This window comes from Embiotoca jacksoni, unplaced genomic scaffold (genome assembly GCF_022577435.1).
Source record: "Embiotoca jacksoni isolate LCO1_2020_lvr unplaced genomic scaffold, fEmbJac1.0.p SCAF_72, whole genome shotgun sequence".
NCBI lineage: Eukaryota > Metazoa > Chordata > Actinopteri > Embiotocidae > Embiotoca > Embiotoca jacksoni.
The window spans coordinates 1262200-1288507 of record NW_027185428.1 but is presented as its reverse complement, the minus strand read 5'-3'; the positions used below and the strand labels follow the sequence as shown (position 1 = coordinate 1288507).

The 26308-nt window shown below is 41.7% G+C and overlaps 1 protein-coding gene across 1 annotated transcript in view; it reads right to left on the bottom strand.

Annotated features, from left to right (window-relative positions):
- Positions 1-12610: 12610 nt before the first annotated feature.
- The window catches only part of itgb5 (integrin, beta 5), a 51626-nt gene continuing 37928 nt past the window's right edge, over positions 12611-26308 (bottom strand). The window contains exons 12-16 of the mRNA XM_069177368.1: positions 23453-23675; positions 18453-18553; positions 16466-16585; positions 15863-16029; positions 12611-14817 (exon numbers count right to left, since the gene is read on the bottom strand). Of these exons, the coding sequence (XP_069033469.1) occupies positions 14725-14817; positions 15863-16029; positions 16466-16585; positions 18453-18553; positions 23453-23675 (704 nt within the window). The 3' untranslated portion in view covers positions 12611-14724. The remainder of the gene's footprint in view (positions 14818-15862; positions 16030-16465; positions 16586-18452; positions 18554-23452; positions 23676-26308) is intronic.

Sequence of the window (26308 nt, the reverse complement as noted above, 5' to 3'; positions counted from 1 at the left end):
TTCAACAGGAGAAAATGATTGTTCCTGTGAGTTCCTCTGCCCAGCTCCCCTGCAGATTCCTGTCAGCTCAGTTGCTCAACAACAGGCCAGTGTGGGGTTGGGGGGCAGGGGGTGTTGAAGGCATTGCCAAGTAAAAGGAACAGTGTGCAACACCATATGTGAGGTTTTCCAGATGTTATGTGCCTTCCAGTATTCAGTAATGATGTACACATTCTAAAGGTAAAGAAGGGAACTGTTTTCCCAGCATACCTTCACAACAACAGGAGTATAAAGCCCAAAGCAGAATCTAAGGAGGATTTGAACAACAGTTGTACAGCAATAGTGAGCGCCAATCAAAATGACTTTCTTCTGTGTTACACGTGGATAAAATCCTGTGGATAATGTGACTACTTCGGTTCACTATCAACATCGTTTCAAATGAGCTTTTTCCATTTCCAGACCAACCCGTTGTACACCATTTGCTCAGCACCAAACAGCAGACAGTTAGCAACCATCTGGTGAACGTAGTGGAGCATTTAGAAGCTAAATTTAAAGACATTTCTTTCAGAGGTGCAGACCAAAACAGAGCTAAAAAGTTTATGAATACTGGTCTTTTATTTGCCAGATGGCCAGAAACATATTTCCAAGTCAGTGATGATTTTTTTAAATTTTACATCACAATTTGTCAGTTTAGTTTTGAATGACGGTTTAAATTATGTTAAATAAAGGATGACACCAAAGAGCTGCACGGTGGTTTTGGGGCCGTTAGAGTCGCTCAGTTAGTTGAAGGTCTTCAGTTGCTCTTATTTTAGATCTTAGCTCTTATGACCCCTGAACAGTCACCTGCTCTATTTGAAATGGGATTTTCCCATTCTAAATCAAATTTGACAAACTATGGATCATTTGAAGGCACTAAGCCTCACAATTCATACTGTTTAAACAATCTTAAGGTAACACACCAAAAGCCGTTGCATGGGTGTAGACTGAGCACATGCTACGTTGGGATTGTCATGTGTTTACTATCTAGCACACTACGTAGTGGACAAGTGGTCAATCTGAGTGGATTTTGTTCACTACATAGTACACTATGTAGCAACAGAACCTGGGTTGTTGGGGGGAAGCGGCACAGTGAGCAAGCATGACAGCGATAAGAGTGCGTACACAGCAAGAGTAACTTTACTTGTGTAAGAAATTTTGTGACAATTTTGTGTCTCAATGAACGAAAACATATCAGCCCTCGGAAAAACATATTTATACTCATAAATTCGGTGTTATTACAGGAAGTCCATAGTAAACAATGTGAATCCCCCATTTATAACATGAAATCTCTTGGAGTCAGAATCGTGAGTTAATGTAAGAGCACACACACATACACAGATACCAATGACTGCTGGGTAAAACTATCCTGAATTGGTTCCAGATCTGGGAGGAAATGATCTGCCCTGTCTTCATTTTCAGTGCACCTCTCCCATTCAAACCCACACATGGAAAGTCCGTCTCAGACGTCGTAATTGTGACATACTGTAGATTACAGCTGCATTTTAATAGGAGATTCATCATCATTTCCATGTCCTACAACTGGCGAACTGGTTACGCGAGTGAATAGTCTGCATCGTGATTAAACAACCAAAACAGTGAACAAAATTATTTATACGACTGACATCATGTCTGTCCTGAGGGTAATAAATGCAAAACGCATGTTAAATGTGGACAGAAATAGAAGGAAAGGCAGGATGCTGTAAACGGAGCTCATGATACAGATGTTCTTTCTTTAACTTAACATTGATTTGAAAGAATGCTCATTAAATAAGTTTTAAATGTAGAACTGAAAGATGTTTCTTGTTTAAACGGCCAGAATAAAAATAAATCAGAACTTCAAATTCAGCAGTGCAGCACAGACTCCACTGTTCACTTGAGCCAGACTAACTTGTTTTATTGAAGTTGCCAACACTTAGAAAGAACAAGATGATTTCACTTGCCCTTTTTTAAGTTGGAGCAACCTCTTAAAAGTAAGTAAATGCAGATAGATTTCAAGTAAAATTAACAAGTTAATATTGAGACGAAGGCTTCTTTCAAAACTTCTTTGTCTGATTCGATTCTCTGACTTTTCAGTCCATTTGGTCCGAACCAAAATATCAGGACCAAAAGAGATGGTCTCGGTCCAGATCAAACTAAATGGTCCAGTTTGTTTGCAGTGTGAAAACAGTTTATGAATGGTTCGGACTTTCAAACCAATTAAATTGAGGCGGGCTATCGTCACAAATTAAACAAGAGGAGAAGAATAAGAACATTTGGCCGAGCATAAAAAAAAAATGTTGCACGTAACCATTAAGGACGTTAAAATGAGCTGCGGTAGCAATTTGGCAGAGGAAGAGACAAAAGTATTAAACTAAAAAGAATGATGTGCGGACCTGTGAGCACGAGACAACAAACTGGCACAGACAGACACACAAAGATGACATACACAAGAGGGCAGGAAAACATTTGGACACAGGTGGAAACAATCAGGGCAATCATACACATGAGTAACCAAAATAACAGGAAATTAAGTAAAGTAACAGAAAACATGACCTGAAGTTGGTGCAGCTTGTGAACGGAGATGTAATTGCAAACTGAACAAGATCAAAAACTATTTTAAATAACAAAACTTCAATAAAATTATGAATTTATTCAAAATGGCTTCAAAAATATTTGAAGTAAACTGTTACACAAAAGCTGCAAATGATAAAACAATGAAATACTTACTGGTTTTACTACATATACCAAAACAAGAGCTGCAAAAGGCAAAAATGGACACAGTAACATCAGGCTGCACTTAACAGTCTTTTGGTCACCAGTTTATCTGCTGATTATTTTTGCAATCACTTGAATGTGTGCTCTATGAAACATTTTAAAACAATGAAAAATATAAATCACAAATAGTCCACAACACTCAAAATATTCAACAATCTAAATACAAAAACAAGAAAAAAACAAAAACAATTTGCAGGTCAGCAGTTAACGAAGCAATGAGCACTGACATACTTTGAGACTCCTCTGATTCCCTGGATGTCCCATAAAGGCCCCCCCAACCTCATGAACTAACTGTCCATGATAAGTGTTGATTGTGGTCCCACTGGACACAACATATCTGACTCTCTGTCTGGCAATATCAAGCCAAAGACACATTCTTATCCTTATCAGAACCAATGTGTTCTTTATAACTGTGAGAGTGCAGAGAGTCAGCATGGGGAATTCAATTTGCCCAATCCACACTTAGCATGGCCTCTGCCCAATCCAACACCTTTCCCCACAACACCCCACCACATATGACATGTTTAGTAGGTCAGCAGTAGACAGCAAACCCTCCACATTTTCCCAGGCCTCCATCATATGGCTCCGGAGGTGGCACGTGATTCCCTGTAGTGACGCCTCGCCAGGAGAAGAAAGTGAAGCAGCAGAAGTAGCTGGCGAAGGACTGAACTGGTTAGCAGTTGTTTCCACACCTCTACCAATCTGTGTCACCTGACTGCCCATTGACTGCTCCAATAATCCCTGAAGAGTTGATAGTATTTACTGAGGAGGCTTCCTTCGATGGCTGCTGGGTCCGTATTGGTCAGATGCCTCTGTTACGCACTGTGGAGCGGTGGCTCGGGTGACCGGAGCGACAGGTGGGCGGAGTGACAGGTGGGCGGAGCGACAGGTGACCGGAGCGACAGGTGACCGGAGCGACAGGTGGGTGGAGTGACAGGTGACCGGAGCGACAGGTGAGTGGAGGAGTGAGCAGGCAGGCTGCAGATCGGTGCAGAGCTGGGGGCTGAATCCAGGTCTGAATCAGGTAATTACTGCTCCAGACGCTAAAGACAAGATGGACAGGAGACTAAAGTTCTGCAGGCCGGAGACTGGCACACGCCGACTGTGTTGTAGTTTTAGTCATGTAGAGTTTGTCTTCATAACTTACATAACAGCCTCCGTCTGAGGAAAATGTTGATGTCCCCAACAGCCTCATCCTTTCTCTCTGTGTCTTTGTATTTCCTGCATTATGTTACCCCCCTGTTGGCTTGCTAAAGTGTTAGCCTCTGTGGCTTCTCGACGCCGTCCACATTGTAGTTTCCTAGCAACGGTGTTTTTACAACTTGACTGCTTGAACGCCAAGCACATAGTGCACACGACTTCCCATGTTGTAACCACGAACTCAAGAGTTCCATTTGAATGCAGCATCGCTGCTCAGGGTGATGAGTGTTCGGAGATCAGTCACCGGTGGAGATTGATGAGCTGCAGAATATTGGTCTTTTTAAAAAAAAAAAGATATATTTATTTTGATTTTACAACTTAACAAGACAGAACTCCAGAACTTTAAGGATACAGTACAGAAGAAAAGAAAAAGGGGAATTAAATAAAATAAACAACCACAGCAAATAATAACACATTCGCACATCACCAGTCTGAGATAAGTACATCTTGGTTATAACATCATCAAGTCAGCACTGGTACCAGTGTTTTTAATCTGGCAGGGCAAAGTCCAGTCCGGAGGGGTCCACCATGTCTAAGACCGGTTTCCATATCTTGACAATTCCCTTGACATTGTCATGTAGAGTGTAGGTCAACTTTTCCAGAGGAAGAACTTCCAGAATCCCCTTATACCAATCGTCCGTAGAAGGGGAATCTTTAGAGATCCAGAATTTAAGAATAGTCTTTCGTGTGATAAATAGTATTCTAATCAGTTTGGCGTTGTCGTTACTCCACTGCTCACTTTAGCTGCCAGAATACATTGAGGAGGTAAAAGCTCCAGGTCATATCCGATCAAAGAAACCACCTCGTCCTTCACTTCTCTCCAAAATGTTTGTATCTTTGCACATTTCCAAAACACGTGTATATAAGTACCAACTTCAGAGTTACAGTTCCTCCATGTAGGGGAACCGAGGCCACGCCTGCCCCTCAGCAGTGGTGTACAATGCAGTCTGTGTAATATTTTAATTTGTCGTTCTCTATCTGTGCAACAGCTCAGAATGTTAAGTGTGTTTTTCATAATTAATGTCAATGTATTTTCCTTTATCAGACTCCATGTCAACCTGCCACTGTTTGCGGATGTGATCAGTGGAGTAACTAAGATTTAGGCCAAAGGTTTTGTAGACATGAGAAATGAATCTTTTTGGTTTGGGTTGTGTGAGCATTTCTTCCAAAAAGCACATGTTTGCAGCACGTAAGATTTTGGGTATATAATGTCTTATTTGTAGATAGCGGAAGAAATGGAGAGAGTTGGAGAGAGTAGTTGCTCTTCAGGCCCTCAAACGACTCCATTGTTCCTCCTTCATAGAGTTTGACATGTTGGTCCAGACTCTTCTCCTGCCAGAGCCTGAACACAGAGTCTTCACATGAGGGGGGGAAATCCGGGTTTCTCCATATGGGAGCCAAAACTGAAAAATGATTCTTAAATCTAAAGTAGACCATGATCTTGTTCCAGGTGTTCAGTGTGTTCCGTACTATAAAGTTATTTTGGACCTCCAGCTTTGCCCTTTTGTAGTTTATGAAGGGAGTTCTTTAAAGTGAGGAAGCCACAATTTGTCGATTCCATGTCAATCCATGCGTTTGTAGCCCCTGGATTCACCCACTCATTTACAGTATGTACCGCGTTTGTGCTGCCCAGTGGTAGAACTTTATGTTAGGGACTCCCAGTCCTCCCTGTTGCTTGCTTTTCTGTAGTTTACTTATTTTCATTTACTTATTTTCATTCTTTTTGCCCTGCCAGATGAATTGTGTGAAAATGTTATCCAAGTCAATGAAGAAGCTGTTGGGAATTGAGTTTGGCAGCATCTGTAGGGGGTACAGTAACCTGGGCAGTATATTCATTTTGAGCACGCTTATCCTGCCCAACCAGGAAGTCGATAAGGTTCCCCACCTGTTTATTGGGCTTTTTTAAATTAAATCTTTATTTTCAATTCGAAACGCATTGTTTTTATTTTGCAGCATCTAAACTTTTTTGGAAACGAAATTATATCAAAATCTTGAAGGCTTTTAATTTGAAATGAGGGCTTTTACTTTGAAACAGATACAGGAGGTTGTGACATTCAGCCGGCCGGGGATGTAACATTATTAATCATCCCACATTGATTCAGTCAGACAGATATGTTCATGGCTGTTCCAGTCCAGCCAAACACCTCTGAGCCAATTAAAAACATAAGATCTTAATCATGCTTTATTGTAATGCAGATACCTTTTTGTTAAATCTACGAATGCAACCCTTCAAATTTGATCTAATGTCAACATTTTTGCAGATTTCCATTTAAAAAAGCCTGTTAGGTCTAAATGTATTGCGTAATAAAGTAACACAATGGTGACTGAGTCTTGGGCCCACTGATGACGAAAGCCTTTGCATTTGCAATATTACATTCTGAGTAAGTTATACGTCTGTGGGGACAGTTCGTGACGCCATTTTTAATATATAGCGGTGGTTGTTGCCAGCGAGGTTAACGCAACTTCCAACTGACTAATGTCACACATGCGGCACCGTTTGGATCGTTGGGAAGTGAAGTTTAAAAAAATACACAGCTACAATTACTGATGATATTGTATCGCCTTATAAAGTGACGAGAACATGATATTTAACCATCTAGTCCAATATTTTGACCCCATTTAGTTCTGTTTTTGTATCATTTTTCTCTTTAACTGCCAGGTGCTCCACCGTGATACCCGGTAGTTGCTATCTTTGTCTCTCTGGGTTCATCAGTAGAAACAATGAGCTACAAGGTGCAAAAACATGTAATAGAGCTGAGGAGAAATGTAAATTTGGATTACTTTTTGACAACTACCACATCACATATCATAATTTTATTAATTATTCATATAAATTGTTCATTCTGGTTCAGGTTTAAAGTTATAATTAATGATATTACAATAACAATGTATGTGAAAGTTTCTTCTTATTGGAAATAAACAGGATTATCAGCTCACAATTTGGGTTTTAGGGCTTTAATGGTTTTAAGGTACCGGTGAGATTGCTTGTTGTGCAAATAAAGTCCCAATGACCTTGAACTATTTGGAAAAGATCCGCAGAACCAGGAAATTCTGCAGAATGTCCATGTGAGTATGTGGACGGTAATTACTGCCCTGAAATGACGTGATATCCTCTCCACACATGCCCAACATGTTTCTGGAGCAGGGCTTGTTTTATTGCTCCGACTCTCTCAGAGGCTAGCTGTTACTGTGAGCTGCCTCCACATGCACAACGAATGCAGCGGCCTGGATGGTGATGGATGTAGAGAGATGAAAGGGGAGGATAATAATCTCTTTGTTCTGGATTGTTCTCTCTCTTTCATTTTTATGGGCTGTACTGACCAGCTTCCATGACTTAACATCTTGGCAATGGCATGTGTCAAACTGGAGCTGTGGTGGGGTCAGTGAGGGTGTTTCCTGCTCTGGTGGTCTATGACACACATCCAATCATGCATGCACACTCGTACAAAAATGAGCTTTAAACAGCGAACCTGTCTTGTTTTTAAATGACTGGTAGAAACCAGTCATTTAAAAAAATCCTGAATTATCCATCAACAGGCATAAAACGTGAAAAACGGTCTTTGGTTTACTTCCACAAACCCAATTTCCAAATTAAATAAGCTATTAGCTGCTGTTTAATTCAATAAAAGGGAACTTTACAGATCGAAACCAAAGAGAAACAATAGTTCAATTCTAAAAATGTAAAATTGCATTCTATATTTTACAGGGAGCCCATGATGACAAGCTTATATCGGAGAAATATGATCTCTTCTGCTAAATTCTGTCACTACTCTTGCGTAATATTTTGGATCAACTGGAGGCATTTCAGAAAGTTGTTACCAGATCCTAAAAATAAGGAGTTAGTGGACTAGTTTTTAAGCATCACTCTGAGATCATTTTGTTCTTAATTTTGACAACAGGTGAGAAAAGTAATTACAAAAGATTTTCAAAACATTATCGAGAGGAACCCGGCAGTTGGGAGGAAAAAAAACACTCCCTTTTATTAAGGGACAAAAACCATCGGCAGTGGAAAGGAAATATTTCCCCAAAACCTCTGACAGAACCAGAGGTGGGCCATATGTTGACCAATTGGGGGTGGGGTGGGGCAGCATAGAGATTACAGGAACCAATAATCTGATGACGGGTCAGTAACAGAAAATCCAGGGCCAGCGATATCGGAAAAAACCCCACAAAACTTTGCAAGTAAGGAGAACTGCACAGTTCCTGCCTCTCGAACCCAAACTGGGAGCTGGTTTCACCGGAGAAGCATCTGAAAGATGAAAGTTCTACCTCCTGTTCTACTTTTGGAAACTCTAGAAACCACGAGGCCAGCACTCTGAGGGAAGCGCTCTGTCAGGATGATGTGGTTTGATCTTTCAGATGCAGCTTGGCCATGAAGAGCTTTGTTAGTCAGCAAAAGAATTTTGAATTCAATTCTTCATTTTCTGCTTTTGTTAAAACCGTCAGTATTCCCTCTACAGCATTTTGGCTTTTTAAAGAGTAATTACGATGTGATGACAATAAAATTAGTAGTTGAGCCTTCAAATAAGAAATGCATGAATCAACTTTTCTACTACATCGCACTGAGGCAGGATGTTCCCGATTTTATTAATATTGTGTCAATAAAAGAAAGCAGTCCTATTGCTTAATGTGTAATTTGAAGAATTTGTTTAAGGATAACTCATAGTAGGAGGTCAGGGTAATCTAGAGTAACCTTTTGGTGTTCAGGGCCAAATACAATAACAGTTTTGTGAAAAAGTAGAAAACTTATCGGTCACCCAGACCTTTCAGTCTTTAGTTTGTTTCATTCGGCTTCATAGAGACATGTGACTGGGTATCATGAGCATAAAAAAGGAAATTTATGCAGGTTTTTTTTTTTTTTATCAAATTATTACCAACAGGAAGCTTGTACAATGTGAAAAGTGTTAAGACCCAGCACCGAACCTTGTGCCACTCCATAAGTGACTTTTGTGTGAGCGGAAAATTTAATCGTTGATATGAACGAATTAAAATCTGATAGATATTACTTGAACCAACCGATGGCAGTTTATTTAATCCTAAACACAGGTTCCAGTCTCTGTAATAAATGTTGTGATGAATAAATACAGCACTGAGAACAAATATAGAGAGGAGTCCATTATCTGAAGCAATTTGTAACATCAGGGTCAGAATAACACCCGATAAGATTAAGTACAAAAAAGTGCAGGCAAGGCAGCGATAGCAAGGCGGGGTGGGAAGACAAACACGAGTCGAAGCAAGGGTAGGAAATAAACTGATGGAACAAAGAACATAAACTATAAGAACAAACGGGCCCAGATAATACAGAATAGATACACATCAGGCAGGTGCCCTGCAGGACAAGCTATCCCAAACACAGAGGGAAAAAACATGAGGGAGGGAAATAAAGACATCTGAAATGAGAGGGACAGTGAGAAACCAAAATAGAAAGAGGAAATGACATATTGAAAATAAGTAAAACAAAAAACACGACCTAGCGGGTTGGCTTGTGGGGATGGGCCAATCAGATGACAGAACTAACACTTTATGAGACTAAATTGGAGCTTTTTGGTGAGTCACATCAACCCTGTGTTCACAGACAAAAAGACCAAAAAAAAGTTATCCAAGAAAAGAACACCTGCTATAAAAAAAAAACTGGAATATGTTCACTTCTGTTTCGGGCTCAATGAAATCTCAAGTCTGTCAAGGTATGCTACAGCGAAACATGCTGCCCAGTGTCAGAAAGTTCTGTCCTCCAACAGGATCATGACCCAAAACACAAAATTAAAATCACCCTACAAAGCCTAAAAAGTAAAACATTAGACCTTTCTATAATCTGAATCCTGTCAATCCATGAAAAGAGCTGAAAAATGGCATCTGGAGAAGGCAGCCTTCAAACCTGAGAGCGCTGGCTCAGTTTGCTCTGGAAGAGTGGACTGAAGTACTGCTGACAGGAAGTCACGACTCATCGGTTTGTAGCGGTTGACTCTGAAGGTCGTGTTGTCGTTGCGATTTTCATTTTCTTAAATATTTAAAATATCTTGTTGAATTTAAAAATCGAAAGCAAAGTAATTTTTTTTATTAAATGTGAAGGCCAATTACTTTTGTCAGTTTTAATTATTCTTTTGATAAAATTGGATCTTTCATGACTGAATTTGCGGAAACAGGACAACTTTCACTTTCTCCCAGCGCCTCCCAGTGTTTAAAAACTTTACTCAAAATACAATCTGGTCGTTGTAAATCAGGAAGATTCTCTTCTGGCATATTCAGAAAAAATATCTCAGACAGCTGCTGCTCCTTTCTCGCATCTATTAAACTTGTCAGAGTTAAAGAAAGTGTTTTTTTTTATAATTTAGTAAACACTGATTTAAGATCAGTATGATAAAAAAAAAAAAAAAAAAAAAGTTTATTCTCCCACATAGACAACCTGCATGACCTGGATTATTAACAAACCAAACATGTTCTTGCATTGTTCCACACCAGAGCCTAAATCTACACTGACATCCTTCACTAGGGGGCAGCAGAGGGCAGGAAACGGGACTGTACATCTGGGAATACCGCCATGCTGTTAGTACATTTAAAAGCCAGAAGTACATAGAAACAGTAACTTGGCACACATGTTGAACAGAGCACTTGAAAACTAATGGCATTGACCTGCTGCATCCAGGATCTCCTGAAGCCTTATGACCACATTTCTGAACTGGATGCAGTAATCTGCTAAACGTGGCTGTTGGGTCAGAACATTTTAATATCATCTACTCTGTCATGTTAAAGCAGGACTTCATCCAACTCGTGGCATTAGGTTGGAAGCACACTGTAGTGTCTAAAGAAGAGCCACTCAAACTCTCCAGCTAGAGGGCTGGATAGGAAGATCACTGGGGGCTCGAAGACCGCCCACAATATTTACTCAATTACTGGCTGTAAATAACTATTTGTGGTACTATAATCTAGAGAATAGACGAAAGGTCTTGCGTGGTTCTCAGCAAACAAAGAGAAATGCTCTGTGATCACACATGTATTATATAATTATAGCAGAAACCCGATGCAGGCTGTAATTACATCTTGGCTGCTCTCTCCGTCGTTCTATTCTTCCTCTGTGGGTCTCGCGCTGAATGAAGATGAACAAAAATCACGTCTCCCTTTTGGTTATATGTTCTCACTTGTTGGACGTCAAATGTTACTGATGACTAAAATCAAAGTAAAACTCAATGAGTCGAAGACAGGACTGGCAGTAGCAGCACAGCAGCAGACATCCTGCAGGAGTGACCTGAAACCCAGAGAACATTTGAGGAGAGACCAAGTGGAGACCATCAGTGATGTCATCAACCATCAGTGATGTCATCATCCATCAGTGATGTCATCAACCATCAGTGATGTCATCGTTGGTTTGTGAACGTTATGAATCCTCCAGTTCAGATTCTGTCCGTCACCATCTTTGCTAGTTCGGAACAGTTTGGAGCAGGAAGTGACCATATTTGGACGAGCTGGGGGAGGAGCCAGCGGTGGATCTGACCTGACCATACTACAAATATCTAAAACAATATCTAAAACACAAAGTGTGCACAAAGTGAAGGGGTCTGAATACTTCCTGAAGCAGCTGTATTTGCATTTGCAAATGGATGTTCAAATTTGTGAAACCTCATCTTGGTACATGTTAATGCAAAAACAGATTTTTTTTTTTTTATTTTTTTTATTTTTTTAACTGAATCTGTTTCTAATTCTTAAATGTGTCCTCAGATGTGTCTGCACATTTAGAGATTTATGTAAATGTTACCAACTCTTATTTTTTTTACATATTTGTGTACACTTTCGCAAACATATGCTTCAGGATTCAAGAGTATACACATATGGATTGAGATTCAGCTTCATGATTTTTCACACAATTATTGACAATAATTGTACAGAGTAGGTGCAATACTTTGAAATTACACTGCAAAATGCTGAGTTGAATTAATTAAATATGTAATTACACAGTTATTTTTACAAAACTCCAGAGTGGACATAAAAAAAGATGTAATTGTGCGCTCGAATTACAATATTGTGATCACGAGATAGTATTTCGTTCGCATGTTTATGATATTGAGAGCTTGTGGATTATATCGTTAGCAACAAGCTAACTTTGAGGATGCTATCGACTATAGTTGGTCAACAGTGAACTTCATACCGAGGAGAAACAGTTGTTCTGTCTCTATATAGAAATTTATCTCGTGCACACGAACGAATTAAAACATGTACATAAAATGCTATCTCGTGCCATTTAGTATCTCGTGGCCTCGCTTCGTGAATTCGTCCACACGGTTAAGTTTTTTTCTCTCGATGGCCCCTCCGGACCTCCGTACATTCTGAAAATGCTTCAGCAGCATCATCGTATCTGGGAGGAGTCGAACAAATGAGGTGAAGTCGCAGCATCAGAGGACCCATTCGGGTCCTCCTGTGTTTGAACAGCCTTCCTGTCCGTGCAACTACACATCCCACTCTGAAGGTCAGAACCACTGCTGCAACACGTTTTTATTAAACTTGGACGTGTGCATATACACACGCGTGATGTTTCAGGTTGGACCCCAGACTGATGCCACTCCTCCTTCGTATGTTACGTTTTTGGCACCTTTGCAAAATCCGTTGCGTAGAGCTGAACCGAGCCAAACATGAGAGAGACGCTGGATTGACATAAACAGATTTATTATTGTGCTCTGTGGTGTTAGGTGAAGGTGGGCTGTTATCTCCTTGTGAGGACTCTACAGGAAGAATGCCACAAAAGATTTAAGTTTGAGCTGAAAAAGTTAGTGGTCGGTGAGTTTTAGTAAACTCAACCAAGACACAGCTGAGCAAAGTCCAAACTCCACAACGGAAAATATTTTCATTTCCTTTGGCACTCTATGTACACATGTTCTCATGTAATATTATTTACACACACTCTCCTCACTCAAACACTCTCAGACACACACAAACTGCAAGTCCCTGCCGCCAAACGAGCCACAAAGCCGCCGAGACTCCGCCTCCTCCACGGGGAATAACTACGGTAGATTTATGAGCTGGTGTTTCCACCCACTCCCTCTGGTGGCAGGGAGGACACGGCGTCACTAAGCAGTCACACTACGGACTCTGCAGGGAGACGGAGATCCGTCTCCAACCATGAATGCTGGACCTTCAGCATGAGAGACTGCAGTGGTGCTGCTTATTTACTGTTTAACGAGTGGCGTTAACAGATTCACAGGCTGCTGATATTTTACTGTCAACAAATCGAACACTATCGTGGTTATAACAACACGTATTTTCTGTGTATCCAGAATCCTTCATGACCTTGGGACGTGCTTGTTTTCATCGCTCCCACTTATACAGTGTAGCACTGCTGCAGATCAGGACTGAAACTCACTTATTGTCAATTTCAAAAGGTCATTTGGTCACAATTGGCTCATTCTTAAGATGACATCTTTATATTGCTTGTTTTTTCCGACCAGCAGTAAAAAAATTTTTTTTTTTTAATAATTTGCAACAATATAAAAAACCACAAAATAAGTAAATCCTTGATGCTAATTTAATCAAATTATAAATGGTTTCAGTTTCAAATTATAAATCACTTACAGGCAAATAGAGAAGTTTCATATTGCTGTGTACGTCAACAGTACTTTTTTTAACCAATGAAATAGTAATATGCGTCTTGTATTTAAATGAAAGAAGGAAACGTACATCTGCGTCTCCACCTGGAAAATGTTGGCCGTCACCATCTTGCTAGTTCGGAGTGGTTTGGAGCAGGAAGTGACCATATTTGGATGAGCTGGGGGAAGAGCCAGCGGATACTACGTTCCGCCCACCGATAGCTGTAACCTGACTGCACCACAGGCCTGTCAATCAAACAGACACGCCCCCAAAAACAGGTCTTTTTGAATCTTCTTTTCTAATGAATAAGGGATTATTTTCAGATGGACCTCCAGAAAACTAATAAGAAGGAGTGACTTTCACAAATGGCACTATAATGAGTCCTGGTAAGAATGTATTGACCTTGTATTTAATAAGAAGTTGAATGGGAATCTATGGAGCCAGAGCTGTCATGAAGTTTAAGGCACTTCTGCATCAGCCTCTTTAATCAGACCAGAACCTACATGCACTTTTATACAGTCTGTGGTTGGTACCCTGTAATTCAGATTAAGACAAGAGGGGTGCAATTGTAGCGCGCGCACACACACACACACACACACACACACACACACACACACACACACACACACACACACACATAGAAGAAATTAAAATCTTTACAAGACTTGACACCTAATATTCTCTGTGCAAAATGATGGGAAGAAGTCTATTGCTTAGTAAATGTCCAAAGTACCGTTGGCTTCATAGTTTATACTACAATGCATCTTTAGTGTTTATAAAAATATACAAAAATAAGCCAATGCCTTGCTGCTCTATATAAAGAATGACTGGTAGTTTGACGTGGTTAAAGTCATGGTTTCATGTTTGTTTGTCTCGTGTTGCTGCAGAAAAACTCAGCTGACTTTACTCTGATTTTTCTCTCCGTCTTAACGAGATGGAGGAGGTTGTGATTCGTTGCCATGATAGTCAGATCTTTTGTCTGTGGTGGGCTCGAATCTTCTCTGTAAAGATAAAAAGGCCACAGATTCCCCTTTTGGACACACTTGAAATCATTGTGTTATCAGTGTGTGGGTGTGCACTGTGCAGAGGGAGGAAGGTGTTCGGTCCACCGTCCACCTCCGCCCTATCCTCCAGGGGTCTGGACGTCAGACTGGTGCTCCTGCGCCCGGCGCTGACGGATCAGTGGACCCCTCCGTTGTGGGATTTCCCGTACATCAAATCCGTCTCTACAAAATGTGTGGAGACGGCTGGCTTATAGAGTGGGTTGGAGGCCTGTGAGGGAGAGAAACAAGGACAGGAAGTTACACAGCAGCACTAGCAGGGGGGGCTGTCTGATACTCTGGGTTCCCACGGGTCGAGGAATTTCATGGACTATCAGGGAATTTATCGCCATTTATGAAATAATATATTTTCCATGTAGTCTTTTTTTTTTTTTTTTTATCACGTTACTTCACGTGTTTCGTCTGAGGAGTTTTATCCTCTTTCAGTTCACCATCAAGTGGCAACACTTGATTTCTGATTTGATTTGATTTATTTGGCACAAATTTAAAAACACAAGATTTTGCAAGATAAAAAAAATTCTGTGCAGGAAGAGGTAAAAAAAAACACAGGGGGCTCATCTGAAGCCTGCACCTGGATAATGTTAAAAGTTCACAGTCAAAGTTTACATGCAGAAATAATATTGCTACATAAAAATAATGGAAACAAATTACAACAAAATGTATGACAACCACAGCAAAAATAATGAAGTTAATATAAAAGCACAAAGATATGAGTGTGTGTGTGCATGTTGGAGTTACAAAACAGCAGTTAATGTGTTTTTTAAGCACCTTTTAAAGCATTTTATAGAGAAACAGCTTTCTGTCAGATGGGAGAAGACATCCCATAATTTGGCACCAATATATCTTATTGAAAATTTACCTCTGTAGGTGAGAAGTTTAGGAGGATGAAGATTAGAGTAAGAATGAACCTGTGACTTTAGTTTAAAGTAACTCTTAAACTGTTCAGGAATATGTCCTTCTTTTGAGTCTCTCATAAATAAAAAGACATATTTGAAAAATATGAATATAATAAATAGTAAGAGTCTGGCGCTTGTGAATAGAGGGGGATGAACTGTGAATGTGTTCAGTACTTGTTACTGCGAACATGCAGGAAAATGTAATTTCAGAAGCTTTGGCTCCAAAATGAAGACTTCAAACACGAAGCTGAATGTAAAGTTTGTAAAACGACTGAAGATCTGTTATATATGGGAGAAGGAGCCTTTCGCTGCCATGGCAACAGTAGCGCTGCTACGAACACACGACGGGCTCATCCTTACCATTTCGTATCGGGCGCGTGAGCGTGCGTTCTGGAAGCGAGTGAACTCCCGCCTGTCATGGATGGTGATGACCAGCTTCCACACAGCGAGCAACACCACTCCCACCAGCAGAATGCTGCCCACCACCGCCAGCAGCACCATGAAGGCATCCGGCCCACCGCTGCACTCTGAGGTTAAACACAGCACACCATTTATTTAGACTGTTTCCTAGTGAAGCCGTCAACAATAATCACTCAGCAGAAAAATCAAATGACTAAAAACAGTGGCGGTCAAAACGATCCGCACTTGGTAGGCTGCATTTCTAGAATGCTGAGTCATCATAACTTGCCAAAGGTTTGATTAAAAAAGCAGCCAAAGACAGAGTCCCTGGTTTGATTGCATCAGGTGTATCCTCTGCAGTCTTAAAGCACCAACAGTCCAACACACACGTACCAAGGCAGGACCTTTTTACTGGCCAACATCTTGAACATGAGGAGTCCATAACAAGCAGAAGGATTATCTTCTCCGCTGTGTGTTTCTGAATGCGAGGTTTCGACTGAGAAGCAGCCGATGTGACGGCAGCAGCAGAAAAGCTACGTGAGGTTTGTTATTTGAAGCACTGACCTGGCTCCTTCAGAGCGGTGAGCACCGACTGACCGCTGGCGTGCTCCGAGTACGTGAACTTCATCACACAGTCGCTGTCGGTCTTGTAGAGACACAACACGGCGGCCGAGTCCTCCGTGTCTGCAACAGAAACACACAAACACACTTTTCATTTCAGGAATCTTACTAAACTCAAACAAATTGATTCATTCATTATCAGTTTTATTAGCTGCCTCATTTCCACATTATTAATATCAGCACTTTTAAAGGTTTGGTTTTCAATTCAAGAACAAAGAGAGAAAAAGGAAAAGAAGAGATGAAACCTGAGGGGAACTTCACGCTGAGTTGGTGTTTGTTACATAACTTGAATTTTTCATTCATACATGATGTTAAAATCATATTCTTTACATCTGTATCTGTAAAAAGGTCCAATCATGAAACAAATAATTAAAAAACACATGGAACCACCAAAGAAAAACTGTGACGCTGATCTGAGGTCAGCGCTGAGAAGTCTTGATTGACATGCTGATATTCTGGGTGTTGTCATGCAAACTCTTTTAAATCCTCACGAGGGAGGGTGAGGTACCCCCCTCCCCCCGACCCCCATCAGCCCCTCCTTCTCATGCGCAGAGTATCAGGAATGTACATGTGGAGGTCATTATGGCCGGTCAGACAGTTAAACTAGCGCAGAATGAAACACTTCAGATCTGAGCCGAGATAGACCGGTCCGATAACCGCCTCAATACCTGCACACAGAACCGTCATCATACAACAAGTAGTTCTGATCCAGAGATCTGATTGGTCAAATCATCATGATATCACATCCTGCTCATCACTACAAATATCCCTCCACCTCCTCAATGGGAAAATAGAATTAGAATAAAGTTTCATATAATATGTAATATAATGTAGTTTCTACTTGTTATAGTTCTATTAAATGACCCATTTGGTGAAGTCGGGTCTCTTTTGGTCCTTTTTGGTCGCTCCAAGCACCCGTACCGTAACACCACGGATAGTCACGCACTTACAATCCTAGAGGAGGCTAGCTGGACCGGTTTGGTTTGAACACACGACACGGAGCTAAAATGTTAAAAACACAGGAGTCGATGGATATCTTTGTTCATCAGATATCTTTGTTCATCAGAAATCTTTGTTCCTCAGAAATCTTTGTTCCTCAGATATCTTTGTTCAGTTGAAGACTATAAATCCTCTGTTGCTAGGTGGTTGCTAAGGGTCTGACGACTTCCTGGAGTAGTGAACATTACATACGTTATATAAGAGTCTACTGACGGGACTGATTGTTTTGCAGTTATTAGTCATACCCCATGTGTTGCCATGAAAACAGAGATCACACTAACAAAAAGTTTTATATTTAGAGAGTGAATTGCTCCACAATATGAACAGATGTAGATGACATGTTTTATTTAGTTGGTAACTTGTTGTATAATCTCAGTATTACACTGGAGGCTGTTTTAAACTCATTATTGCTACAAATCACTGTGGATTTATAACACACTGAAATATCTCCTGACTGAACGGCACTCATGATTTATAGATTAAGGTCTGTGGGGGATTTATTCTTCGCTAGCAGTTCTGCTAAGAATTAACTGACAATAACAGTAATTATCTCACAACCTAATAAGCTACATGTTTAATTTGTGTCAGTGAACATTAATGCCACCAAACATTCACACTGACAATAACCAGCTGACTAACATTATAGATACAGATGTGGAAAATATTACATTTTAATAAATGGAAACTCAAATTTCAACATGCAAACAAAACTCCCTGATATTCATGGACTTGGAACAGAAAATTATGAAATTCTCTTTCTGGAAAAGAGTTTTAAAATTTCCCTGAAACTGTTGCAGATGCTACAGATGTCATTACTTTTATCTGCCAGTCAGATGTGTGTGTGTGTGTGTGTGTGTGTGTGTGTGTGTGTGTGTGTGTGTGTGTGTGTGTGTGTGTGTGTGTGTGTGTGTGTGTGTGTGTGTGTACTCACTGAGGGTCTCCACAGTGATGATTTCATCCTTGCAGAGCCGCTGGCAGGTCTGGTTGTCTGCGAGTCTCCCCGAGTTGAACAGCCGGCACTCGATACACTCTCTGAAGAGGACGAGAACACGTGAGTGGAAAAGTCACGTAAATCTTATATTTAATAATTTTTCTTTATTTATACTCATGAGCCAATTTAAGACAGCAAAAGAAAACACACAACAATATAACTTTGTTAGATAGAGAGAGACGGTGGAGAGAAAAAATAATCCACAAACTCTCAATATCATTATTGTCTTTTACTGACAGTTTTTTATAATTGTGCTGGACATGCCGTTCAATATCGATCACATCCATATCTGTCATCGATTAGTCAGACTGGCTGTGGTGGCTACGCTAACAACAAGGCTAACAACCACTCTGTTAACTAAGAACAGCTGTAATGAAGGGATGTAAAGGATTATTGTTATTTTTGAGTTTGTGGATTAAATCGTTAGCAACATGCTAACTTTGAGGATGCTATCAACTTTATCGTTGGTCACTGACAGTTGAAGCAGATGAACTTCATACTGAGAGGAGAAAGACTGTTTGCTGTGATGTCTGGGTTCTTGTTTTCACTCAAGTAACTGTGAGTCAAAGAGAACAAGTTTAGAGTTAAACTGCTGGTCTTTTATTTCCAATTCTACGAAGGCCTAAATTGTATTTGACTTTCCACCAGTTTGAGGTAAAAAAGACTCTCCAAAAGAAGTAGGGACAAAATCTAGAGACTGTGTGAACGTTTTCTTTGTTTAGTAATCAGTGGTGAGTTTCTATTCCCAGGAGGTCTAACGAGCAGGAGGTGTGGTCTAATGAGCAGGAGGTGTGGTCTGACCAGCTGTAGCCAACCCTGTTATAAAAACCAGGAAGTGTTTGGGGTACAGGTCTACTCATCTCCCCCAAATGGAGGTTTTCTCTTTACCCACGTCCACTTCCTACCTCACTGTCTCTTGAGTTTCATGCTGTGACAGTTACTCATCCGGCACAATTAAACATTGTTGTCCTCTACCGTCCTCCAGGTCCTTTGGGAGATTTAATGGACGAATTAGACGTCCTCCTGTTAAATGTCCCAGAAAATGGTCCTCCACTTGTCCTTCTTTAACATCCAGACTGAGAAGTCATCTGACCTTGTGCTCTTCCTGTCTTCCTTTGCTGTCTCACTCAGTCCTTCCCCTCCTCCTCACAAAGGTTGGAACCACCTGGACTATATTTCACCAGAAACTGCTCCACATCTAACCTCACTGTAACTCCACTTCATGTCTCCGACCACTTCTTTATCTCTGACTCTCTCAAACTGACAACCTGACCACATCAACAGACTCTGGACCTGTCAGTCACAACATTCACTCCCTCTCTCCCTCCTCTCTCCCTCCTCCTCTCTCCCTCCTCCCTCCCTCCTCTCTCCCTCCTCTGTTTTATCTGCCCTCCCTTCAACTGACTCTTCCTCCCTCATGCATCCTAACTCAGCCACAGACACTCTCCTTTCTACTCTGTCTTCCTCTCTTGATTGTCTCTGTTCTCCTCCATGTCCTCCTGTCCTCCTCCATGTCCTCCCCAGCTCCGTGGTTGTCTGACTCGGTGCTCCCAGAGAGCCACTATGAGAGCAGCAGAAAGGAAATGTAGAAAATCGAACCACCCTGACGACCTGCTCACCTATCAATCTCTCCTCTCCTCTATCTCTGCAGCCAAAAGCTCCTTCTACCAAACCAGAATTCAATCCTCATTTTTCAATCCCAAAAAGCTCTTCTCCATCTTCTCCATCTTCTCCATCTTCTCCAACCTCCTTGACCCCCCCTCTCCCCCCTCCTCCCTCCATCCTTCCATCAAGCCACTTTGTCAACTACTTTACTAAAAAGATAGATGACATACGCTCCTCATTTTATAATCCAGCTTCTATAACTACATGTCCATCATCTTCATCCCCTTCGCTTTCCTTTTTCACCCCCGTCTCCCAATCAAGTTGTTACCTTGGTAACCTCCACCCTCCCCCCTCCCCATCCCATCTCACATTCTCCAGTCTATTGCTCCTGACCTTCTTCCTTTTCTCTCCATCTCATCAACACTTCTCTGTCAACGGTCTGTTTCCTGAACTCTCTGAAGGAGAGAGTGAACCTTCTCCTGAAGAAACCCTCCCTCAACCCGTCTGAAGTAAACAACTACAGACCGTCTCTCTTCTTCCATTTCTTTCCAAAACTCTGGAGCGAGCTATCTTTAACCAACTCTCCTCCTATCTCCACCATAATAACCTTCTTAACCACCAGTCTGGTTTCAACAGACCACTCAACAGAGACGGTCCTCCTTCTGTCTCTGAGCAGCTTCACACTGCTAGAGCAGCCTCTCTGTCCTCTGTCCTGATCCTTCTAGACCTTCTGCTGCATTTGACACAGTGAACCACCAGATCCTTCTTTCCTCCTTCAGGACCTCGGTGTCTCTCTGCTCTCTCCCTGTTCTCATCCTACCTCAACGACCTCACCTACCGGGTAACATGGAGAGGATCTGTGTCTGAACCTTGTCCTCTCACTACTGGCGTCCCTCAAGGCTCCGTCCTGGGTCCCCTCCTCTTCTCTCTGTACACCAACTCTCTCGGCTCTGTCCTTCACTCACATGGCTTTTCCTACTACAGCTATGCTGATGACACCCAACTGATCCTCTCTTTTCCCCGATCTGAAACACAGGTAGCAGCATGAATCTCTGCCTGTCTGACTGACGTCTCTCAGTGGATGTCCTCACACCACCTGGAAATCAACCTCCACAAGACCGACCTGCTCTTCCTTCCAGGGAAAGACTCTCCCACCCTCGACCTGACTACTACCTTCAACAACTCTGTTATCCCGACCCTGACTGATAAGAACCTCGGAGACACTCGACAGTCAACTCTCTCTTACTGCCAACATCACTGCAACAACATGTTCCTGTAGATACATGCTGCACAACATCAGGAGAATACATGTATGTCCTCTTCTCACTCAGAAGGAGGTCCAGGTTCTGGTCATCTCACGTCTGGACTACTGTAACTCCCTCCTGGCAGGTCTACCTGTTAGTGCCATTCATCCTCTGCAGCTCATCCAGAATGCCGCAGCTCAACTGGTCTTTAACCTCCCGAAATTCACTAACACTACTCCGCTCCTCCTCCTCCTCCTCTCCCTTCACTGGTTACCAGTAGCCGCCCGTATCCATTTCCAAACATTGGTACTTGCATACCGTGCTGCGAACAGATCGGGTCCAGTCTACATCCAGGACATGGTCCAACCTTACATCCCAGCCCGCTCCCTCCGCTCTGCTTCTACCAATCAGCTTGTTGCTCCTCACTGAGTTAAGCACTCTACAAAATCATGACTGTTCGCTGTCCTAGCTCCTAAATGGTAGAATGAGCTCCCCAACGACATCAGGACAGCAGAAACTCTGGACATCTTCCGCCGCAAACTAAAAACACACCTCTTCCGACTTTACCTTGAATAGGAGAACTTTAGTAGCACTTAAAATGGCACTTACTGATAGAACTTTGTAGTTTGGCTTTCTTGAAGAAATTGTATTTTCTTGATTCCTGTTGTTCTGGGTTTTGTACCCTCATGGTTGAAATGCACTTATTGTAAGTCGCTTTGGATAAAAGCGTCAGCTAAATGAAATGTAATGTCTCTCTTTATATCTTTATATAAGTTTATCTCGTGCACACGAATGAATTAAAACGTGGGAACGAATGAATTAAAACGTGGGAACGAATGAATTAAAACATGGGAACGAATTAATCAAAACGAGGGAACGAATGAATTAAAACATGGGAACGAATTAATCAAAACGAGGGAACGAATGAATTAAAATGTGGGAACGAATGAGTTACAACCTGGGAACGAATGAATTAAAACGTGGGAAGGAAAGAATTAAAACGTGGAAACGAATGAGTTAAAACGTGGGAAGGAAAGAGTTAAAACGTGGGAACGAATGAATTAAAACATGGGAACGAATTAATCAAAATGAGGGAACGAATGAGTTAAAACGTGGGAACTAATTAATTAAAATGAGGGAACGAATGAATTAAAACGTGCGAAATTAAAACGTGCATGAAATGCTATCTCGTACACACAATTTAGTATCTCGGCCTCGATTTAGTGATTCGTGCGCACGATTTGCATTTAGTTTGTGTTTGTGCAAACGTTTATCAACTTCACAGCAAGTGAAGCGTGCAGCACACAACACACTTCCATTCCAGATGTTTCCGTGTGCGTTGGTTAGCAGTGCTGCTACAGCTGCTTTAGATTTCAATACTTTTCAAATGAATAAAGTTCATTAAAATCTCCATTTGATATTTATTATTATGCTTATGCAAGAAATAAAGGACCAACTTCTGTCCAAAGCCTTTGGCCACCAAAGATGTAACGAGATGTTTCTTTCTTGTTGGACTTTATAACTGATCCTTCAGAACATGCAGCTGCATAAAGAATGCAAAACGCCCCCCCCCCCCTCAAAAATGATATTTTTTTCTAAGCCAATGGCCACAATTTCCATCAGATGTTGTTTTTTCAATATATTGCTTTCCGTACATACTAAACAAGCTTTACACAAACAAACCTTAAAAAAACATTTCCACAGAAGCATAAAAAACTGTAACACTGAATAATCTCAGCTGATGAAGCAGTAAACATGCTTATAAAATCAAGTCTGGTCAGGGGTCAAAGGTCGTCCCGTGAAGACCATTGCCTTGGAAAACCAGAGACGTGAGAGGAGGACACGGCGGTTAGTGTTCCTCGTCTCTACGAGACGTCGGGTTGGCGTTAACCTCGACTTCAGTCTCACGTTGAGGCGTTTCATCTCGCGGTGATTTTAAACAGCGCTTTCAGTTATTAGTTATTAGAGAGCATCTCTCTTCTGACTGTCATCAACACCGAGGTGAATCTGTGAGGTTTTGTTTGATCATGTGACCTTTCCCTGGTTTGCTGAGGACGAACTCTCCATCCCAACGTGACGCGTGTTCTTTACCTTTTAGTGCCGCAGGCGTCGGGGCAGGTGGGACATTTCTCACAGGTGTCTCCGAACGCTCCCGGCTCGGTGCACTGACAGTGGCCACAAACGCAGTGGCCCCGCCCACTGCACATCTGCCCGGCGTCCGAAACGCAGGATGCCGTCTCCGTGGAGCAGTTACAGTTGTCGCCGACATATCCGGCGTGGCATTTACACTCCCCGCAGTGACACTCTCCGTGACCTGGTGGGAGGAGCAGAGCGGGTCAGAACCACGAACACACGGAGAAACTTGAAAACACAAACCACAAACACATCGTCTGTTTACACTGGTTGAGTCGTGGTTCGACGGGGACCCACGACAACCCACATCTTATCAGTTCATTCTGAATTATTTGTGCCAAACTTGAAGACATTCTCTCGATGCATTCTTCAGATTAAACTCAACGAGAACACGACGGACGGACGGTCTGGAAACACAACGTCTCGGTCTGCAGCTGTCTTTGGCGCCGAGCCGTAACACGTGGAAACAGGTAGCGAGATGCTTTCCATAATTTGGTGAATGACAAAATTCCACAACAGCAACAAATGCAGCGATAAGAAATGTTGAAGTATGTTGATATTTGTAATCAGAAACAATGTTACTGTCCTCCGTCTTCCACACAAACACACACACATAAACACACACACACACACACACACACACACACACACACACACACAAACACAAACACACACAAACACACACAAGGAACCCTTTGACTCTCCCTTATCTCAGTCAGAAGCCCCGGCAGCTCTCCAGCACCGACCTCCTCCACTTCTACTACCAACTCCTCCACCTGTTATCTGTAGCGGTGGAATAACTCCAGCCTGACGGGAGGCCGCCGGGTCCCAGCGCCTCTGATCTGTCTCGGCCCCCAATCATCTTGCTCCCTCCAACACGAGATGGAGGAAGCATCACTGACAAGTTTATTCAGCACTAGTTGTTCCGAGACCACTTTAACGCACAATCACAGAGGGATGCAGTGTGGAGAGGAAGGAGACCAACTTCAGCCTGACATTCCTGCTCTGTATCACAGGAAGACACATCAGCACTGTAACGCTTTAAAGGGTGGCGGAGCTCCAAAAGATGAAGGTGACGATCCTGAAGCTGCAAACTTCTGTTACAGTTTACAACTGGATCTGAGCTGGTAAAAGAAGCAGCTTCATTATGCAGCTTCAGTCCTTCCTAACAAAAACACTGAAACTCAACACCAACAAGTTGCTGATTAATCAACTATTTTATGTCGTTTATCAAGAAAAAGTCTCAACATTTGCTGGTTTCAGCCTTTAAATGTGACATGTTGATGATATCTTTCAACTTATATGATAGTGAATGAATTCCTTTAGGTTTTTGAGACTGTTGGTTGGACATGTTTACCGTAAAAAAACTGACGAGGGGCATTGTACACTATCCTCTAATATTAATAGAACAAATAACTACTGAAGAAAATACATCAGTTTAGTTAATAATAGAAATATTATATTATGGAAACAAGTCAGTGATTTGTTTCAGTAACTGGCTGAAAGGGAAATTATTTGTTGCTTATATTATTTTCTTAATATTACACGTTTGAATGAGCAATTCAATTAAACCCGTTTTTCCAATAACTGATATATTTTGTAATATTCTGGTCTCTGTTGCTGTGCAGTTGCTCTTGTATGGAGGATGTAAACTGATTGGTCAATCCTACAGATCACCTACGGTATATGAGTTAACCACAGACTGGATATAAAAGAGTTTGTAGCTTCAGGTCTATAAAATGGTTCTGATCCAGAAGTGTCTTCAGCTGCAATACCAGCGAGTGCCACTAGAGGTCGGCTCCAAAAAGCCTCCGGCTCCATAGACTCCCATTCAACTTCTCTCATCAAATCCAAAGTGAATAAAATGTGTCCATCAGTTATCTCGGTGTTGTTAGCTAAAGTCACTCCTTCTTATTAGTTTTCTGGAGGTCCATCTGAAAATAATCCCTCATTCATTAGAAAAGAAGATTCAAGAAGACCTGTTTTTGGGGGCGTGTCTGTTTGATTGACAGGTCTGTGGTGCAGTCAGGTTACAGCTATTGGTGGGCAGGGCGTAGTATTGTCAGGTTTCCAATCAGATCAGCCAGATCCACCGCTGGCTCCTCCCCCAGCTCGTCCAAATATGGTCACTTCCTGCTCCAAACCGCTTCAAACTGGCAAGATGGTGACGGACAGAATCTGAACTGGAGGCTTCATAACGTTCACAAACCAACGATGACATCATTGCTTGATGATGGTTGATGACATCACTGATGGTTCCTGGTTGCTACCATTACATTTCCATTTCAAAGGATGTTAGTAGGAAACAGTGAAGACAGAAGCCAGAGTTGTAAAGAATGAGGGAAAATTAGGTCACAAGTAAATTCAATCAGCGTTTACGAGTGGCGACTCCTTCTGTCCAACATTCAATGGGAACAAACATATTACACTCAACCTCAGACACAGTAAGGAGGAGAAGGAGCCTCTGATCAGACCTGAAAGACTTCAGAGTCTTCTCAAAGTTAACAGGAAACATTTTGTCAAGTCATCAAGCAGTCAGGGTTGTGCAACAGAGTCTGGAATCTCAGACATGCGGTAAATTCCTTCTGTTTTTGTAAAAGCACTTCCTTAATTATTCTGTATTTTTCAACATGGAAAACCTGAGACTGAACAAATTAATTGGGTTTGGAGCACCACTCCCAAACCCCGGTCAGATGAGGCTGCCCTGATGACTGGCATGTGGCTGACTCACAGTAAAAACTCTGGAAATGACATCTCTGCTGTCTGGCCATTCAGAAGGCAACGAGTGTTTACTGTCCCAAAGAGTGTGGAGGA